Source organism: Acomys russatus, chromosome 23 (genome assembly GCF_903995435.1).
Source record: "Acomys russatus chromosome 23, mAcoRus1.1, whole genome shotgun sequence".
Classification (NCBI taxonomy): Eukaryota; Metazoa; Chordata; class Mammalia; order Rodentia; family Muridae; genus Acomys; species Acomys russatus.
In genome coordinates this window covers 29488262-29507907 of record NC_067159.1, presented here as the reverse complement: position 1 = coordinate 29507907, position 19646 = coordinate 29488262, and the positions used below count along the sequence as shown (strand labels likewise).

General features: G+C 43.8%; 2 protein-coding genes across 2 annotated transcripts in view; one reads left to right on the top strand and one right to left on the bottom strand.

Annotated features, from left to right (window-relative positions):
- Positions 1-716: 716 nt before the first annotated feature.
- Tifa (TRAF interacting protein with forkhead associated domain) lies at positions 717-7516 on the bottom strand. The gene is made up of 2 exons (XM_051165857.1): positions 7460-7516; positions 717-1350 (listed from the first exon to the last, which is right to left on the bottom strand). Exon 2 carries the CDS (start codon positions 1334-1336, stop codon positions 779-781), a length of 558 nt encoding a protein of 185 aa, XP_051021814.1. The 5' UTR covers positions 1337-1350; positions 7460-7516; the 3' UTR covers positions 717-778.
- Positions 7517-18375: 10859 nt separating this feature from the next.
- The window catches only part of Alpk1 (alpha kinase 1), a 105299-nt gene continuing 104028 nt past the window's right edge, over positions 18376-19646 (top strand). Inside the window, exon 1 of the mRNA XM_051166057.1 lies at positions 18376-18746. The gene's annotated coding sequence lies outside the window, so the exon portion shown is untranslated. The remainder of the gene's footprint in view (positions 18747-19646) is intronic.

Below are 19646 nucleotides of genomic sequence, written 5' to 3'. Positions count from 1 at the left end.
ATGTGAAGCTGAAACTTCAGAAATATTTGAGTATTTGTTATAAATATTCACATATACTCACTTCTGCAGAGCCCCCTAAGAACACATTTTCTTTCGTTAAGAAGGTTCAAAGCGCAAGGGGCCTGAGCTCTGACTTTATCATATGCCAAGAAGGTGTTAAAAGTCTTCATTTCTGCAACTTTTAAATGTGTAAGATACTTACAATTCACTTTCAGTTTTGTAAGAGAATGTTTTTAACCTCAATGTTCTTTAAATGTTTAAAAAAAAAAAAAAAGCGAAACTGCCATGTTAGGAATAAACATTATACTTCCATAGAAAGAAAATCAAGATGTTAGTTCTCCAGGCTTCCCATACGAAAGCACAGTGACTCAGACAGCACTCTAGGACTCACTGCACGGCTCCGGCTCTGCAAGTGCTAGCATGCCACAGACACCAGGGAACAAGGGGCAAGAGATCCAACCTTGCAAAACAGAGGCTGCTACGAAATGACGTGACCAAGCCAAGAGACGGCTGCTGCCAAAACAAAGCGTGGGAGTGGCACCAAGCAGAAAAAGGAGCAAGAACAACCTTAGGACACCAACCCTTACGGATGCACACTTAGCTCTCTGTAGATCCAGAACGAAAAGACTAAATTGATAACGAACACAGTATACAGGCTTTTCAAAGTCGACACGCAGCTATCTGTGCTGCGCCACACTCACAAACTCCTAAGAAGCAGAGCGCCTCTCAAGTGCCTCCCTGTGTCTTCATCCTCCGTGTTTCTCCACTCAGACTCCGGTCACGACTCATTTTCATCCATTTCTGTAGGAGACGTTCTGTGGGTGAAATAGGATGAGTAGCCCCCATCTTCGGGTATGGGACTCTGTGATGGCCAGCTGTTCTCTTGTAAGAGTGGTCTTGGAGACAAGATGAATTGAGTTTCAAAGGATTCCACTGACTCTCCGTCTTCCTTCTCCAGCAGGAACTGGTACTCCCCAAACCTGAGCATACACTTGTAAGGCAGGTCCATCTTATTGAGGTAGCCGAGCTCCTGGTTGTCCACCATCAGACTGGTCTTCTTACTCATGTTTTTGACTTCAAACGAGAGGACCGAGCTGTTGAACTGTTTAAATGGCTGTAAAACAAACTGAACTCGGGAAACCTGTTTGTCCTGAAAGGTATACCGACAGAGGTTGGAATTGCGTCCAAATTTCACCACTTCAATAGAAGGAAATTTCTCTTTGTTGCAAAACCTTATTGATTTAAATATTCCACCTTGCAGCTGGCCAGGATGATAAACAGTTATCTGGAGACACGTGACCGTCTCTTCTGTATCTGCATCTTCAAAGGTGGACATGATGTTCCCCTGGGCTGCAACAGTCAAACTGTCAGGTTAGTTTCCTCCAGTACCACCCTCTTGTGGTGCAGGGGGCAGGGAGGGGGGAGGGGGTTCCTCAACTGAGAAAAATACAAGGAAGGGGTGCTATCCCTCTTCCTCGCTCTTTGTTTCAGTTCTCCTTTGACCATTCTCATAATGTGCATAATTGTTAACAACACAGGGATTTTAGGGGAAGTAGAGAGTTAGTGTCGACTTCTTTCTCATTTAAATAGCAATGCAAACTGAGAATTCGGATGGTTGTACTTTAAAAAATAAACTCAGATGTGTTGTGGTGGCATGCCCTTTTAATGCTTCAGGAGCTAAGGCAGAAAGATCATGAGTTCAAACCCAACCTGGACAACCTAGTGAGACTATAAAAACCAAACTGATTTGGGTTTTAATATCCTCAGAGGAGCTATACACAAAGAAAACGTACAGTCTATTAATTCTATTACAACATGATTACTATAAGTTGTGAAACCTTTTTATTTTTATGGACTTACTTTAATTAATTTTATTTTATTTTATGTGCATAGGTGTGGGGGTGTTACAGCCCCTGGAACTGGAGTTACAGACAGTTGTGAGCTGCCATGAGGGTGCTAGGGAATTGAACCCAGATCCTCTGGAAGAAAAACAGTCATTTACCACAGCAGTTCCATCTAGCCATTGTTGGCATCCTTGGAGCCTAAGACCTGAGATCCCCACCTAGATAGGCCTCACTATACACTGACTACTACAGTACTGGTCTGGTGGAGTGCTGTTTACAGAATTACAGCAGAAAAGGAAAATACATGTCTTAAATTTTTTTCTGAAGCTATTTGATACAAAACTACCACAAACAAACAAACAAACAAAAAAAAAACAGCTACATGCACATACGATTTTAAAATTCAAAAAATAAAAAGTACCTAGAAACAAGTTTCTTACTCAATCATAGGCTTTTTAATTTTTCTGCTCTATAATCAACCACTATAAAGTTGCTCTTAACCTTAAGAGCAGGTTCTTCACATAAGCATATTTATGTGAGCATGCACACACACACACACACACCACAATTTTCTGGTAAAAAGCAAAGAGCATGCGTGGACACTTAATCACATATTTCTCCACAGAGAATAATTTCTCTCATATGAATAGAAAGACACTGTATTTAATTCTAGACTTTGATTGCTCCATGCGTATGGGTGACTTTTTGCCATAGCCACACAACTCCTTCTACCAAGTGTGGTGAAGGCACCATCTGAACACCTGCTGAGTGTTCACTGTGGCCTCTCAGTCACCCTCACTTGATTGTGTGGTTGGCTTTTATCTGCTTATGCTGATTTGGAGCTTGGGAAACAATCATTGTCAGTGGCTTTTTTTTAATCAATTAATTTTTATTTATTACTCCAGTTCCAGGGGCTGTAACACCCCCACACCTATGCACATAAAATAAAATAAGATTAATTGAAATAAGTAAGTACATAAAAATAAAAAGGTTTCACAACTTATAGTAATCATGTTGTAATAGACTGTACGTCTATGTGCACTGGTGTTTTGCCTGCATATTTGTCTGTATGAGGGTATCAGATCTCCTAAAACTAGAGTTATAGACAGTTGTGAACTGCCATGTGGGTGCTGACACAGGTCCTCTGGAAGAGCAGTCAGTGCTCTCCAGCCCCTATCAATAAGGTTTTATAATTAAGTGAAATTTATAGTTGTACTGATTTTTGCTTATAACAAAGCAAAAATTGGTTAGTATTAAACCACCACCTATCTTAGATGTTGATATCAAATTATGCTGGTTTGAAAACAAACAAAGATCTCGGGCTACTTCTACTGCCCTTTTTTCTTTACTTCCACTACCCTCCTTTCTTTATCTTTTACATGTGCTGCTGTTCTTGACAGAGTCTGCAGTGGTTTCAATGAGAACGGCCCCATAGACGCATATATTTCAATATGTGGCTCCTACTTGGTGGAACTCTTAAGAGGAAGTGGAGATGGTCGGCTTTGAGGCTTTAAAAGCTCACATCCTTCCCAGTTAATTCTCTGCCTGGTGGTGGTGTTTCAGTGTGAGTTCTCAACCAGTGTTGCAGAGCCAAGCCTGCTTGCCCGCTGCCATGATCCTCACCATAAAGGTCATGGACTCCAGCCCTCTGAAACTGTAATCCCCACCCCCCCCAAAACCCTTTCTTCTATAAGAAAGCTTTGGTCATGGTGTCATATCGCAGCAGCAGAAAAGTAACTAAGATGGGGTCTCAATGTACAGGCCCTCTCACTCTTCTCATCAAATCCAGTGCTGTCTGCTTTTAAGACACCCGTTCTCTCTGTTTTACAAAGAAATACTGCTAAAACCAGGCTTAATTTATTTATTTCATAAATGACAGCCAAGGAAAGTATCTTTTGTTAATTTAGAGATTAACTTTAATCTTAACTTTTTTATTCCTATCTCTTGGACATTGCAGCAGCATTCTGGAGTTCCGACAAGGTAAGAACTCCTCAAATGTAAATTGAAAACCAAAAGCAATGAGAGGAGTCCTCAAAGTCTTGAGCCAAGCATGGTAAAAATAACTAAAATGAAAGCCAGCAAGAATTAACCAACATGCAATGGGTGGAACTGAATAAATCACTTCATGCTGTCATTTGAATATACTTTTATTATGATAATAAAGGCTCATTATTCAAGAGGAATTGTTTGAGACAGCATGAATGAGAGTAATTACACTGTTATGCGATGATGTAATTAGCAATTGATAAATAGAATTCATTGTTGTGACTCTTGGGTAACATTCACTTTCCACCTATATTCCCTGTCTGTTTAAAAGTTTTCTACGATAAAACTACATTACACTTGGCAAGTTAAAACTTCAGAGGCAGGCGGATCGCTGTGAGTTCGAGGCCAGCCTAGTCTACAAAGTGAGTCCAGGACAGCCCAGGCTACACAAAGAAACCCTGTCTCGAAAAACGAAAAAAAGGCTGGAGAGATGGCTCAGAGGTTAAGAGCACTGACTGCTCTTCCAGAGGTCCTGAGTTCAATTCCCAGCAACCACATGGTGGTTCACAACCATCTATAATATGAACTGATGCCCTCTTCTGGCCTGCAGGTATACACTGTATACATAATATATACATAATTTTTAAAAAAAGAAAAAACAAACAAACTTCAGAATAGAACCGGGTAGTGGTGGCCCACCTACAGTCCCAGCACTTGGGATGCAGAGGCAGACAGATCTCTGTAAGGTCAAGGCCAGCCTGCTCAATAGAGTAAGTCCAGGACAGCCAGGACTGTTACACAGAGAAACCCTGTCTCAAAAAAACAAAAACAAAACAAACAAACAAAAAGCCTGCAGAGCAGCTGGGTGTGGTGGCCCATGTCTGTAATCCTAGCACCAGCGAAGCAGAAGCAGGCAGATCTATGTGAGTTTGAGGCCATCCTGGTCTACAAAGTGAGTACAGGACAGCCAAGGCTACACTGAGAAACTTTTATCCCAAAAAAACACAAAAACCAAACCAAACCAACCCTTCCCTCCCTCCAAAACAAAACAAAACCAAAACCAAAAAACTGAGGAGCTGGTCATACACTTGTAATCCCATTGCTGGTAAGAGAGGAGGTAGTGGCATGCAGGCCCCTGGGGGATTACTGGCCAGCAAGCCTAGCCTACTTTGCAAAATGTAGGCCAATGAGAGGCCTTGACCCAAAGATGTGACAGTAGATGACTGAGGAATAGCATCTAACCTCAGCTTATGACTTCCACAGTCAAGCACATACCTGTGCATATAACATATGGCATGCACACATACTGGGGGGCGGGGGGAGAGGGAGAGAACTTAAAAACAAACAACAGGAAACATCTCCATTTCCATCTAGGAAACGCTTCAACTCCAGCTCATCCTTGGTCTTTGCCAGGAATTATATTAAAAGAACTTTTCCAGGCGGTAGAGATGACTCAGTGGATAAGGCTGCTCTTCCAGAGGTCCTGAGTTCAATTCCCAGCAACCACATGGTGGCTCACAGGCATCTATACTGGAGTTTGGTGCCCTCTTCTGGCATGCAGGTATACATGCAGGTAGAGCACTCATACATAAAACAGATAAATAAATAGGCTCTCATACCCGGGACCCAGGGCACTATCAAGGGAACGCCAGCATCTTCTTTAAGTCAGGGTCCCATGGTAGTCTTGGTGTAAATTCATTCTTAGGGTCTTTTTGGGTTTGGTTTGTTTGGTTGGTTGGCTTTTTTTTTTTTTTTTTTTTTTTTTTTTGGAGACAGGGTTTCTTTGTGTAGCCTTGGCTGTCTCATTCTTAGAGTTTGATGAACCTCTGAGTCCATGTTATGATTCCTTCTAGCAAACACCATGATAGAGTGTTTGTTGCCTCTGTCTCTTGTTTCCAGCTGGCCCTTTAAAAAGGCTCCCCTGCTTTGGTCTGCTGGCCCATTCCATTAATAACTATGTCAACACAAACAGTGATGCAAAAGCTTACTGCTAAGCAGATGTATTAAAAGTGACTAGGTAGTTCCACCTCCCTGCATCTCTTGCCATAGCATCAGCAGCCCCCTAAGGAACCACTACTTCAGTCTGAATCCCAGAGGGAAGGGCCAAAGATGGACACATAGGCATATAGCCTGTGAACAAGAAATCCATTCTTCTTCCCTGAGGTTTTTGGGACCTATTTGTTACTGCACCATAAGCTGATAAATGCATTCACTTGTCCTAGGAAGATGAAATGATGACAACCACTGACAGTTTAAAAGGCCTGTGCTTATGATATAACCTTCCATGTGCTAGGCACGGGGCTGAGCGCTTGACTTGTACCATCTCAGCTTGTCTTCAAAACAGCCCCACAAACCACCCCTATCCAAGTGAGGGAGGTGGAGTTATGTAGAATTTAAAGAACTGGTTCCGGTCTAAAACAAGGTGTCACAGCCAGGATCCAAACTCTTAGCACTACACAAACTGCCTCCCTTCCAGGATTAACAGTTATACTTTGCAAACTGTAGACGTTAAGAGAAGAGGGGCTCCGAAGTGTGTGTGCTGTGGCCAGCAGAAGGTGAGCATGGACACTGTCGTTAAGGAGGGAAGTACTGCTGCTGGTGCTGCCTCACAGGAGGATGTGAACCAAAGCATCGGCTTACCACAAATGCCAATCATCCTCTGCCTGCATGCAAGAATATGAGCAGAGGCCTACCACTCACGGGCCACTGTGCAGGTTGTTTGGGGGAGTCACAAAGGCCAATAAACAAACTAATCTATTAATTTCCAGAGTCACAAGGACCTTCTTTGTTTGTTTGTTTGTTTGTTTTTCGAGACAGGGTTTCTCTGTGTAGCCTTGTCTGTCCGGGACTCACTGTGTAGACCAGGCTGGCCTCGAACTCATAGCGATCCACCTGCCTCTGCCTCCCAAGTGCTGGGATTACAGGCGTGGGCCACCATGCCAGGCACAAGGACCTTCTACAAAGTATCTTGAATCCTTGTCTCTTCAGTACTCAGTAGAAAGAGAAACAATGCTTAAAATAATCAATTTAAGAGTAGCAGTTGTTTTTTGTTTGGTTGGTTTTCGCTGTTGTTTTTAAGCTACTGGTGTGTAGAAGCTCAAAAAAAAAAAAAGTGCTTTTGCCCTCTGCTGGCTTTACTTCACCAACTACACCGAAGGCCAGGGGGCTATAAAGTGGTGACAGTCATTGTCCTAGGAAGGAGAAACCAAGGGCCAGGGGCAGGAGAGAGACTTATTACTGCACACCGTGCACCTTTGGAATTTGACACCATGTCTACTAAGACCTATTCAAATATTTAACAATTTTTTTTTCTCTACAAAACCTACAAACCATCAGTTTTTTTAAAAAACTGAAATAGAATTTGAGATAGTAAAGGATATTGGCAATGCATTACATTATATATTACTCTGCTATCTGACATTACAAAGTTGTAAAACACTAACGGTACGACAAACATTAATGGTTGTTCACAAAGAAACTATTGTAGAACAAGGAGAGAAATGAAATGAAAAACAAGTTCCGCTAACAGGCAGGAACCAAAGGCGGGGGTGGGGGGGGGGGGGGGTCCAGTACTCCAGGATCAGGGTGTTAACCTTTTAAATGCTGGATACCCAGAGGCACACACTCACCTGAGAGCCTTCCAGTGGCCACAGCTAGAGCCGATTCCAGAGTCTTATTTCTTCTCCTGAGGAAAAAAAAAAAAGAGGGGTGTTAGGTACACAGCAACACTGACACCCCAACTCCACACACAGAACAAGCTGCTCCTCTCTGACCCCTGTGGCCTGTGAACCCCATGAAGGGCTGCAGGGCTCTGCTTTTGCACAAAGCTGATTGGCTTCAAATGCCACAAACGAGAAGATGCACAGCTATGTTTTTACTGAAATGAGCCAGGTGTCCAAACGGTTTACAAGGAAGTTTGCATGGTTCGCCGCACCCCCCCTGCCCCCCCCCCCGCCTCGTCCGTGGTGGTCATGCGTGCCTTTAAGGTTTCTCGTGTTTTGAGATTTGTTTTTCTTTTTTTCTTTTTTGTCTTGTTTAAAATAACGCTAGTTGTAAAATGGAAGTTTCTTTGAATCAATGAGCGAGGGAAGGCTCCCCTCTAAAACGTTTACCTTCACCTCCCTCTGCTCAAGCTCTCTCCATCTCTAAGAGAGAATGTGGTTACAAGAAGGAACTAACTTTCTTTCTTTCTTTCTTTCTTTCTTTTTTTTTCGTTTCTTTTCTTTTTCTTTATCTTTTCGTTTCTTTTCTTTCTTTCTTTTCTCTTTCTTCTTCTGTTTCTTTTCTTTCTTTCTTTCTTCTTTCTTTCTTCTTTCTTTCGTTTTCTTTTCTTTCTTTCTTTCTTTCTTTCTTTCTTTCTTTCTTTCTTTCTTCTTTTCCCCCTCAAAAAAATTTTCTCCCTGACAAACACCCGACACTGAGCTAGTAGAAGGGGAAGAGAAACTTGGAAAAAACGAAAGACAAAACTGTCCTCTTGCCCAGCTCCCTCAGCTGCCATGGCCCCGCGGGGAGGGGAAAGACCTCTGTCCGCGAATTTTACGCCAAAGCAGACCTCCTCTGTAGAGTGGTGCCGGGTCTTTTCAGAGTGAAGGAAACCAAGCACCAGGAGAAGGCGGCGTCAGGCAAGCTCAGCGCTTTTCAGCGACCCGAATTCGAGGTCTCGCTCTGCCCACCAGCTAGTTCCAACCTCCCTCCCCACCCCTACCCTCTTCCGTGGCTGCGGACCCCTCACCGAGCATCCCCCCCCCCCCCCACCCCCCCCACCCCCCGCCTGGAAGCTCCATCTGTTCTGAAAGCTCGGGAAAACCCCCGGACTACGACAATGTGGGCTTTCCAGTGAACCGGCTGCAGCCAGGAGGTGGGTCTGGAGGAACTTGTGCACCCCGGGACACAGCTCTCCCGGGAGCCTTGGACGGCAGGGAAATTCCCCCTAGTTCAATGACAGTGCTTGGCTGCGGAGGACCAGGATATCAGTGAGCCAGAATGAACAACCGGCGTTTTCTGGTTTCCGATTAGAAGAAAAGTTCGCAAAGACTGGGAGAGAACAAAGACGCCCCCCCACGCCCCCAGTACTGTTCTGTTTCTCTCTTATGTTATAAAGGTCACATATTTTATAAACCTGCGACGATGCTGTCTATAAATATTTTCAACTGTTCCTTAGTATATAGTGCACGTCTGCCTGTAAACCAAGCTATGGAGCGGAGGTAGATGATGACACCCTGACAACTTTTTGACAAAGCTGCCTTCTTGGAGAGGATAAAAAAAAGAGACAGTGCCAACCCTCATCCCAGACTGCTGACCCAGCGGTACCTGGAGACTTGGGGGTCCGTGAACCTTGCTGAGCCTTCTGGTGGAAGTGGCACGACAAGGCCTCGGTGAGGGTGAGGGACCGTCCCTGCCAGAGATCTCACCTAACCCAAATCTCGCCGATCCTCCCGAGTCACGGAGCCTCCCACGGGCGCTCACTGGCGCTCAAGAGAGCGGCCTTGCGTGGGTGACCTTGGCAAAACCCTCACGGGGCGTGCGGGAAGCCCGCAGAGCCAGCCAGGAGGTCCTCCAGCCCGTTCCCACAGAAAGCCCAGCCCCCCTATTGCCTTTCTGAAAGTCTCCTGACCTGATTTGAAGCGCAGGGTATCCGGACGCGACCGCACCTTCTCCAGTCAAGAGGCTGCTCTAGACGGCATGTGACCCGGGAGCCAGGCTTTGACAAGAAGGGAACTGGGTCAGTTCCAGGTTAAGGGCGGACAGACGTGGTGTGGTGGACCGGAACTGGAGTTGGAGTTGGAGGAATCATTAAGGACTGTAAGGATGCGTGCCTACCCTCAGGTCTCAGGAGACCTTGGTTACTCTCTGCAGACGTTTAACTAGAGGCGCAGGCACAGGGAGTGGACAAGAGTCTAGCCATAGCACAGACAGAACTGGAACCGGCCTCCGGATGTTGCCAACCTCCGTCCAAACAGTTCAGCACCCTCCTCACCTTTCTCTTGCTGCTAACCGTCCTTCCTTCGCCCAACACCTAGTGCTGGGTGGTGAGAGGGGCAACAGCCCCTAATTTCCGAAGTTCAAGGAGGTTGGGATGGAAAAACAGAAGGCAGGTGTGGGGAGAGATGGGAGCCGGACAATGTATAGGTAGAAAAGAGATGGAGAAGAGAGGTAGGAGAACCAGAGTGACTGAAGATGTAACAGAGGATGGTCTAGCCGTCCTCTCTGCTCAGGAACCTGCATACCAGTTCTCACAGTCATCCCTTGGAAACCATTTATTTGTCTGGACTCTGTCCTTAATTTCAGGGGGAGGTTCTTGTTCATTGGTCTTTCTGTCTGACAATAAAACGAAGGACTCCTGTGGCTTCCGCACTGCTGGAAGTCTCCTGGAGGACTTTTTTTTTTTTTTTTTTTTTCCAGATTCATCTGGGAACCCAAGGGTTCCCAAGGAAGTCTGCATTTAAGTGAGGCAGATTCCTGTAAGGGATGTAATTTTGTTGGTTAATGATCAACATTTATTATTTTTTCTGGGAAGAAGGGACAGCTGTGGCATCTTTTTTCAGTTGGAGCAGTATCAATGCAGGTGGAAGACAGGACACTGTCGATTTGATTGTGCCAAATAAATTCACTCAATAAAATAATGTAAAAAGTGGAGTTTCTGTTCTTTAATCTTTTTGTTGTTACTGCCTTTATATTTAGACCAAGGTTTTTGTCATGTAGCTCAGGTTAGCTTCCAACTCAAGATCTTTCTGGCTTAGCCTCCTGTGTGCAGGCATTATGAGCCTGCCACGTCACACCATCACACCATCACACCATCACACTGAACTCTTCAAAGCTAAGTCAAAAAAAATGTGAAAAAAAAATGAAGATCAAGAAAGTAATAAAACAGTGAATATGATCGAAGTGAATATACACAAGTATGGGAATGTCATAGAAACCTTTACTTTATAACATTAATACATAAGTAGAGGCTGTTAGTAACACTGATAGAGAAAATATAGGTTAAAATTCAGGCTGCTGGGGAGCATTCTCTTAGTTTCTCTGCACTGCCTGACATGATAGATCCAGAATGGAAATTTAAATAAGCATCTAGATTGAGATTAGAATCTAATCTTAGTCATAGTCGCTTAGCTGATAACTAGCTACAAAAAAAAAAAAAAAAAAAAAAAGAGCTTGCGGACAACGAGAACCAGACAAGTGCCTGGGAGTCCCTGTTGCGTTGAGGCCTGAGGGTTCCTTGGCTGTGGCTGCAGTTACCAGCCTTTTCTTATCTGCTTTCCGATAGTTACAATATCATCCCAGTTATCTGGGCTAGCCAGACCTCTCTCCACAAGTGACAGAAGGCCCAGAAAGAGTCTAGGACCTTGACTCAGGCCAAAGCCAAAAGGAATGGCGCTCACTTGTTGCTGAGTTTCAGGTCATGGAGTCCTCTGAAGATCCCCAGAGGACACGCTCAACATAGGCCATCTTAAGCCCTGAATCAGACACCTTGTCCCGATTGTGCCTTATCGCCGTCCGTCCATTCTCCCAAGAGCATCAAAACTGGGTTTTGAATGAGATTGTTTCACAAAATGACTTCAGATTTTGCTGCTTCTGCTTCTTTTTTTTTTTTTACTCGAAGTCAAATCATAGGCAGCTTGGTGTAAGTTAGCTCTGAGAAATGCCCAGCCCATCATGTGCTGCCCTCACAGATCTGCTAAGAAGGGGGGGTGGGGTGGGAGAATATGATCAAATATGTTGCACGAAAGTCTCAAAAATATATTTTTTTAAATCGACTAAGAACATGGTTGTTAGAATTCATGTTTAATTTCTCCTTTCTCCTTCTTCTTCCTCTTCCACCGTCTTCTTTTTCTTACTCCTCCCACGCTTCTTCTACAACAGCAACAACAAACCCCACCTCTCCACCCCCTACCCTCATCCCCCACCCCCAGCCTCCACCTCCATCCCCCACCTCCATCCCCCACCTCCACCCTCTACCCTCATCCCCCACCTCCATCCCCCACCTCCATCCCCCACCCTCATCCCCCACCCCCATCCTCCACCTCCATCCCCCACCTCCATCCCCCACCTCCACCCCCTACCCTCATCCCCCACCCCCATCCTCCACCTCCATCCCCCACCTCCATCCCCCACCTCCACCCCCTCCCAGCCCAGCTTGGCCGCAAATTCATGCTCTTTCTGCTACAGTCCCCCAGGTCTAGGAGGACATTATGTGCCGTGCCGCCATGCCCAGTTCTGTGGTTTCTTTTTTGAAAAGGGACAGAAAGTTTTTCTTTCACTGTGTTGTGGTTGTCATATTAACAAATCTGCTGCTGCTGTTGTTGTTTGTTGTTGTTTTGAGCCTTTAACCAGCTAAGCCATCTCTCCAGCCCACAATTCCAGTTTTCTGTCAGGATGACCTCAAGGAGTGAGGCTTCTTGCACCCAGAGCTGCTCAGAGGCTAAACTCCTTTCCAGGGCTTTACTGAAAGACCTCAGCTGCTTCTACACTTAGATGGCCTCCCTTGACGGAACCGGATACACGGAGTCATGTGGGTTCCTAGGAAGTATGCTGAGCTGAGCTGAGCTGAGCTGAGCTGAGCTCTTTAGGGAAGCGGGCCCTCCAAGAGCTAGGCCTGAATTGTTGGCTTAGTCAAAACAAAAGTGATCAGTGTCATATATGTTTTTGATACAAAAGAACACTCCATTGTGATGTGAAAGTAATATTAAGTGTCCCACGACCCAGCACATTTCTAACAATCCTTCAACAATCTGAAACACACAAATTCTATTCCTGTTTAAAAATTAGGGTGAAAAATTGTCAAAATCCTCCCATCCAGTTGATGCTTGTCTCACTGTACCCCTCCCGCCATCGCCATCAGTCTCCATGATAGGTTCCATATCATTTCCAGTTACCATTCTTAGTGATGTGGCTGTTTCAGCCAGGTGATTTTGGCTTCACAGTCAAGAATACAAGGAAGGGATTGTGGAATGTCCCTCCGTGGCTAAGGAAAGGCACTGAGGCCAGGTTGTGTCAGGATGCCCCGCTTGGAAGCCAGGAGAGGCCATTGGGTGAAGCTGTGAAGGGGAAGCCTGGATTGCAGTAGAGACCCCAAGATGTTGAAGATGCCAGAATTGTGAGATACCTGCCAAAGGGACCTGCAGACTTGGTGTGGAACCAGCCCGAGAGAGAGAGAAAGAGAAGGGGGGGGCAGTCTGCAAAGAGGAAAGAGCTGGAGATCTGAAGAGTGCTTTGACATCAGACATGGAGAGGTAGTTCGCAGTTTGCCCTGGTTGGTTTTCAGTCTTGCTTTGGGCCAATATTTTCTCACTATGTGCCCCATCCCACCTCCTTTTTGAGTGGTAACATTATCATGTCCCAATTGTGTGTTGGAAGTATATAGTCTGCTTTTTTCTTTTTTTTTAAACAAGGGGTGACAATTTTTCCCCTTGTGTCTCAGAAGAGACTTTGAACTTTGCAACAATGTTAAAAATGTTGTAGACATTTGGAAATTTTAAATTTTAAAAAGTACTAAGTTCCTGAAATTCAATAACATATGTTAATTAATTTTAATGGAAAAAAATGCTATAGACTATGGCATTTTTGCATTATGATATAGCTACAAGCCTATGGGGGCCAAGGAATGCAATGTGGTGGTTTGAATAAAAATGACCCTCCCCCCATAGGCTCATGTATTTGAATTCTTGGTCATCAGGGAATGGCACTACTGGAGAGGGATTAGAAGGTGTGGCCTTGCTGGAGTAGGTGTGGCCTTGCTGGGGGAAGTGTGTGACTGGGGTTGTGCTGTGGAGTTTCTGAAGCTTAAGCCAGGCTCCCTCTTCCTGCTGCCTGCGGACCTGGATGGAGAACCCTCAACTGCTGCTTCGCCAGGAACATGTCTGCCTGCATGCCACCATGCTCCCCACCATGGTAGTGGACTAGCCCTCTGGAACTGCAAGCCAGCTCCAATTAAATGCATTCTTTTATAAGAATTGCTGTGATTGTGTTGTCTGCTCACAGCAATAGAACACTAAGATGGTTGCTGGGAGCTCAAGTAACAGTTTCGTGAAAATGATTTTTTTTTTTTTTTTTTTTTTGAGATAGGGTTTCTCTGTGTAGCCTTGGCTATCCTGGCCTCACTTTGTAGACCAAGCTGGCCTTGAACTGACAGTGATCTGCCTGCTTCTGCCTCCTGAGTGCTGGTATTTTAGACATGAACCACCATGCTCAGCTAAAGATTTTTTTGTTTTGTTTTGTTTTTTTAAAATACAAGGTCTCTACACTTTCTACACAGCCCTGGCTATCCTAACATTCATTATGTTGACCAGGCTGGCTTCAAACTCACAGAGACTCATCTACCTCTGTTCCCCAAGTGCTGGGATTAAAGGCATGCACCACCATGCTCAGCTATGAAAAGAATCTCAAATAGCTTTTAGGTACTTTCTCTTTCTCCATTCCATAGTTTTCCCTGTTTATTTCACTTAAGGAATAAAGGTTGGTTTTATAATACCGTATAGGGAGAGAGAGAGAGAGAGAGAGAGAGAGAGAGAGAGAGAGAGAGAGAGAGAGAGAGAGAGTGTTGCTGGACTTGAGTTATCTGATACTCACTTTCTGTTCCAGAAAGCAGCACACACACTCCCCTGACTTCCTTGCCAGTCTCTCAGATCCCGTGGGATTGAGTTGAGGTGCGCCCTGTCTCCTAGGCAGGGGTTTCTGTCTTCTGACAGTGTGTCCAATACCATAGCAGCTCATCTAACTCTTTCCCCATTAATCTCCTTTTTCCACAAGGAAGGGAAAATCTGTGACCAGAATAAATTGTCACCATTGTGGTTGGACTTTTAATCATTTGTCTTTGACTCACCCAAAGGGAGGTAGACCTGCTGGGCTGACCTAGCCGGGTAATTTTTTTTCTTCTCACTTACATTTATTAATGCCACATTGTAAATGGTACTTGGACAAGTGTACAGTGATGGTCCACGCTCCTGTCTAGCATGGCTTGCATAGGTTTAGCCAACATGACTCATCTTGAATGGACTCAGGGAGCGGTTAATGGTGGCCACGGGCAGGTGCAGGATTGGAGCCTTTTAAAGCTTTATTTTTGAGGGTCATTAGCCCCATTCCTACCCCTAAATTCCTGGTAAACCTGGGTATAGTAGGGTTTCACGGAGACCTGGACATTCTTAATAAGGCTTTGAAGAATCTCAGTAGGACCAAGGCCACAGGCCACACCAGATTCCACAACAGATTAGGAACCAGGGGAATTCTTAAAAGATGTCAGAGACACAAGCTTTTACTAGCCTGGATGCTTTCCTGTCCTTACCCATTTCATTTCTCCACCATCCTCTACCGGCCACTCCCACTTTAGTGCAGCTGTGGCCCAAACTATGACCACTCCTGCCTGTCTAGCATACGGGCAGGCCTAGAATCAAGGTCATGACCCTGACGGACTCTGTTGATACCTCCTTGCAATTCTCTGCCAAACCACTTTTGAAGAGGAACTATATATGATGTTGCTGATTTTGTTTTATTTGGGGTACAGGATTTTGTGGGGTTTTTTTCTGTTGCCACTCTGGTCATTCTTTCCCCCAAATCCTTCTTTTTCTTCATCAATCCTGACTCAGGTCTAGTTCAGTGATAATGGCTTGGTAGACATGTGCTGGGCTTTGGATCTGATTCCCAGCACAGAGAGGTGTTGTTGGGGGGTGGGGGTGGGGGGGAGGAAGGGGAGGAGGAGAAGGAGGGAGCAAAAGAAAAAAAGAAAAACAAACAATGTCATCTAAGTCCTAGTATTATATTTATATTACTGTGTCCTTCTCTTTTCCTGCCCACCCTCCCCCCTTTACCTACATTTCTTTTTTTTTTTTTTTCAATCTCCTCTAAATCATTTACTCCTATTTTGCATATCTCTCAGCTGGGCCGGTTCATTTCCACTGTTAGCAAGATTAATTTAGCCCAGCTATCAGTTATATCTAGAATATAGCAGTAGCTTTGGAATTCATTTTCTTGATTCCTACCATATTGCACAGTCCTATCTTCCTACTGGAAGCTTTCTTTCTAAAATTTATGTTCTTATTATCAGATACCTGAAGGTTTTCCAAGAACTGCCAGTGTTTTCAAGGCAGAAGTGCGTACTAATTCTGACGTAGCACAAAGTACTTATTGTATATGCTAACTTCTGCCCGTATACCCAGCTAGTTCAGCCCTGTCCTCCTCCACCCACGTGACACCAAGGGACCATGAGGGCATTGCTTGTGTGCAATGTCAGCACCCACAGCGCCAAGGCAATACTTGGCCACAATCCAGACACTTCTATCATGTTACACAAATGAATGAGTGCTATCAGCTTGATTCAGCATTTTATATTCAAAATCATAAGCCTTACATAATCAGAATAGATATGGTAGGGTAGCCAGTTTTTCTAAGTGTACCACATGTGCTTCCTTTACACTTCAGACATTTATAGTAAGTAAAGCTTTTGGTTGTAAGTTTCTGTTAGGAGCTGTTATCTTGGGAAACTTTCTGGAACTCAACATTGTGATTAAAAATTAAACATCAAATTTCCTGTTTCTATGGCTCTGGGAATTTTGCCAGGAATCCTTATCACAGACAGATGTGGCTATCGTCCAAACTCTGAGGATAAACAGCTCAGCCACTGATTTAGTCTCTTCTGTCACTGGATTCTTATATTTCCATGTGTCCATGGCCGCCTTTTACTATTACTCCTTCTCCCCAAATAATTCCTAGTGCTTCTTTTTTTACTCACCTGCCCCTAAACAGAGTTCTTCAAAAAAGTCACATATATTGAAATTGATATTCATTTTTTATTATAACTTTAAATAATTACAAAAGATCTCTGTATGGTATTCCTAAAGAAAAGTCTACCTTTCTTTCTTTCTTTCCTTCTTTCTTTCTCTTTCTTTCTTTCTTTCTTTCTTTCTTTCTTTTCTTTCTTTCTTTCTGGTCTTCTTGAAACTAGGCCTCATTATGTAGTCCTCATTGGCCTGCGACTTTCTCTGTATGTCAGGCTGACCAACTCATAGATATTCACTTGCACCTGCCTCCCAAATGCTGAGATTAAAGATTTGCACTATCATGTCCTGGCATATTCTCTTAAAGGCCAAACAAAATTATAAGTCAAATGACTTGGGACTCCTTAATATCTCTCTATAAAGGCATGAAATCTTTTGTCAATAATTGGAAAATTTTATATTCTTCTATCACTCTAAGTTCCTGTCTCTATTACATTTCCTCCATAGACTTTTCTCATATATACCTTTAAGTTTCCATCATTTGTGTACAATGAAAACATGTGTATATTAAAGTTATTCCTCTTCTTTGCTACAGACACTATTGAACAAGCATTCTAAAGACTGACATATACACTGCTTATAGCACATGCATTTTAAATTTGTAATTGATTTAAAAAGCAAATGCAAAGTAACATATTTGATGAATATTAAATAATAGAGTGCTATTTAAAAGTGTATTTCTCAATGAGGCTTATGGTATTTAAAAATTAGTAAACAGGGCTGGGTGTGGTGGCGCACACCTTTTATCCCAGCACTTGGGAAGCATAGTCAGGCAGATCTCTGAGTTCGAGGCCAGCCTGGTCTACAAAGTAAGTCCAGGACAGCCAAGGCTATACAGAGAAACCCTGTCTCAAAAAACAAAAACAAAAACAAACAAAAAAGTAGTAAACAGATGGCCATTACATATAGCTACAGTAAAGCAACATTCCAAAAAACTGTATATATTAAAAAGGAAACTCTGTTTACATAAATAAACAGAAAGTTGTGTTATCGCAATTCTATGCACTTACTTAAACAACTTTTTCCCCCTTGTTTTCTTTCTTTCTTTCTTTCTTTCTTTTTGAGACAGGGGTTCTCTGTGTATTCCTGGCTGTCCTGGAACTCACTATGTAGACCAAGCTGGACTTGAACTCACAGAGATGCAGGACCAGCCTCTGCCTTCTAAAGTCGTATATGAATACTTATTGTTTATTATGTTAGTTTCCAGGCAGGCTAGGGTTCTGACTGTTTGATTCTTCCCTTCCACCTTGTTGGGAAGCCGAGTTGGAATCTACCCACTGGCCAAAGCATTTCTTGCCCAGGTAAGGAGCCATTCACCTCTCATTTTCTGGGTCTGTACCAAAGGCTTTCTTTACCCAAACCCATCCATCCCATTGCTATTAATACAATCTGTTCTTTTCCTTCCAAACTTCTTCAGCATAGCAGGCTCAGAAAGGCTTGAGAAAGATAAAATGGCGTTTACCTCTTACACTTTTTCAATAAAATATATCTCGATAAACATTTCAGCAATGTCGTGTAGTTTTGACACACTTTTGTCAAAACTTGAGTCACAAATTTCATTTGCTTCATTGAAAGACAGACCGGTGGGTGGGCAGGTTCCTCCTCTTGTGAAACTGCAGGGAGAGCTCCTTATTTGGACGGGGGCAGATGGAGTCATCTAAGAGTGAAAGAAGAGACCTCCAATGAGAAATCGTGAACATGACGACTCTGTTTTGATGTCATCAGAAGACAAGCTCTCGGTGTCTCTTTTCCGTGGTCTATCTCAGAATTAGAGCATAGAGGAGAACTAGGTGTCACAGAGGCACGTGTGTCAACGTGTTTATTTGCACTGGCCAAAAAAGCTGAGGTTTCCCTGGTGGACTCTGCCTGCATGTTTATTTGCACTGGACAAAGAAGCTGGGGTTTTCCTGGTGAACTCTTGCCAGTCGCAGTAGCAGGACTCCCAGAAGACCTTTCCCGCAGCAGTCACTGACGGGGCGTGTCTTGTGCTAAAGTTACACAAGCGCTTTTCTTTTCAGGTCCCCACTTCCTGAAACCAAAGCTGTTGAAGAGAAACGCTGTGTTTCCAGGAAGGTCGTACCGGAAGTAAGGATCTTCAGAATCAGAGTGCTGGTCCTAAGTCTTTCTCCCCTTCTCTGGGATAAAAGTGAGTATCAGCCTTCACAGGAGAGCTTGCGGTGGGTGCGGTGCAGATGCTGGCTGGATGGAGGCGGCAGAGTTTCCTCAAAGGTGACTGTGGAAGACTCAGCAGCTTCCACCTCCTCATCTCGACTGCATTTAAATTACTGGAGTGCGTCTGTAAATTTCTAAGAAGGGACAGGAGGAGGAGAGAGCAGAGGAAAGGCTACTAGGCTTCAGTTATTGAGAAGAGGGGAAATATAAACCCTTTTAAAAATATACGGGTTAATAGCAATGTGCTTTGTCACAAAACTTGTCAGACCTGCTAGTGAACAGCTAGCCTGTTTCTCACTAAATCAGTGTTTGGGGAGGGCATTAAAGGATTGTGGGGATTACTCATTTGAAACTGGGTTTGGAGCACATAGGAAGTCATCATAGGAGCTATACCATTTGTACGAAGGAGTCAGTGATTTTGTGAGGTCACAGCTGGATGAAAGGCACTTTGCACACTTGGGAAGAAGTGATGGGAATTCTGGGTATAAACAGGATTTTTGTTTTTGTTTTTTGTTTTGTTTTTTTTTTTAAAAAGCATGTATAAAAATTAAATCCCACCGTGTGTCTAGGTAGAATAGTCTTTTCGTTAAGGATCTTTAACATCTGAAAGTAGAACTCTAGTCTGGAAAGTCACAAATTCAGACCTCTGAAGTTCACAGTGGGTACCAGCGCAAAGGCAGGAGTAAGTGAGAGAATTTTAAGCCACAACGTAATGACATCTTCATTGGAATACTCAGTTCTTGGCATTTGAAAAACAAACAAACAAAACTTTGTGCTTATAATACTCCTTTAAAAAAAAAGATAATATTGACTTTCGCCTGGCCGAGACCTCATAGCTATGAAATATTTTAAAATCCCTTATGTGTATTTGTTG

Excerpts from the sequence above, each read along its gene's own strand:
- Tifa (XM_051165857.1), bottom strand. The coding sequence starts at position 1,336 with ATGTCCACCTTTGAAGATGCAGATACAGAAGAGACGGTCACGTGTCTC.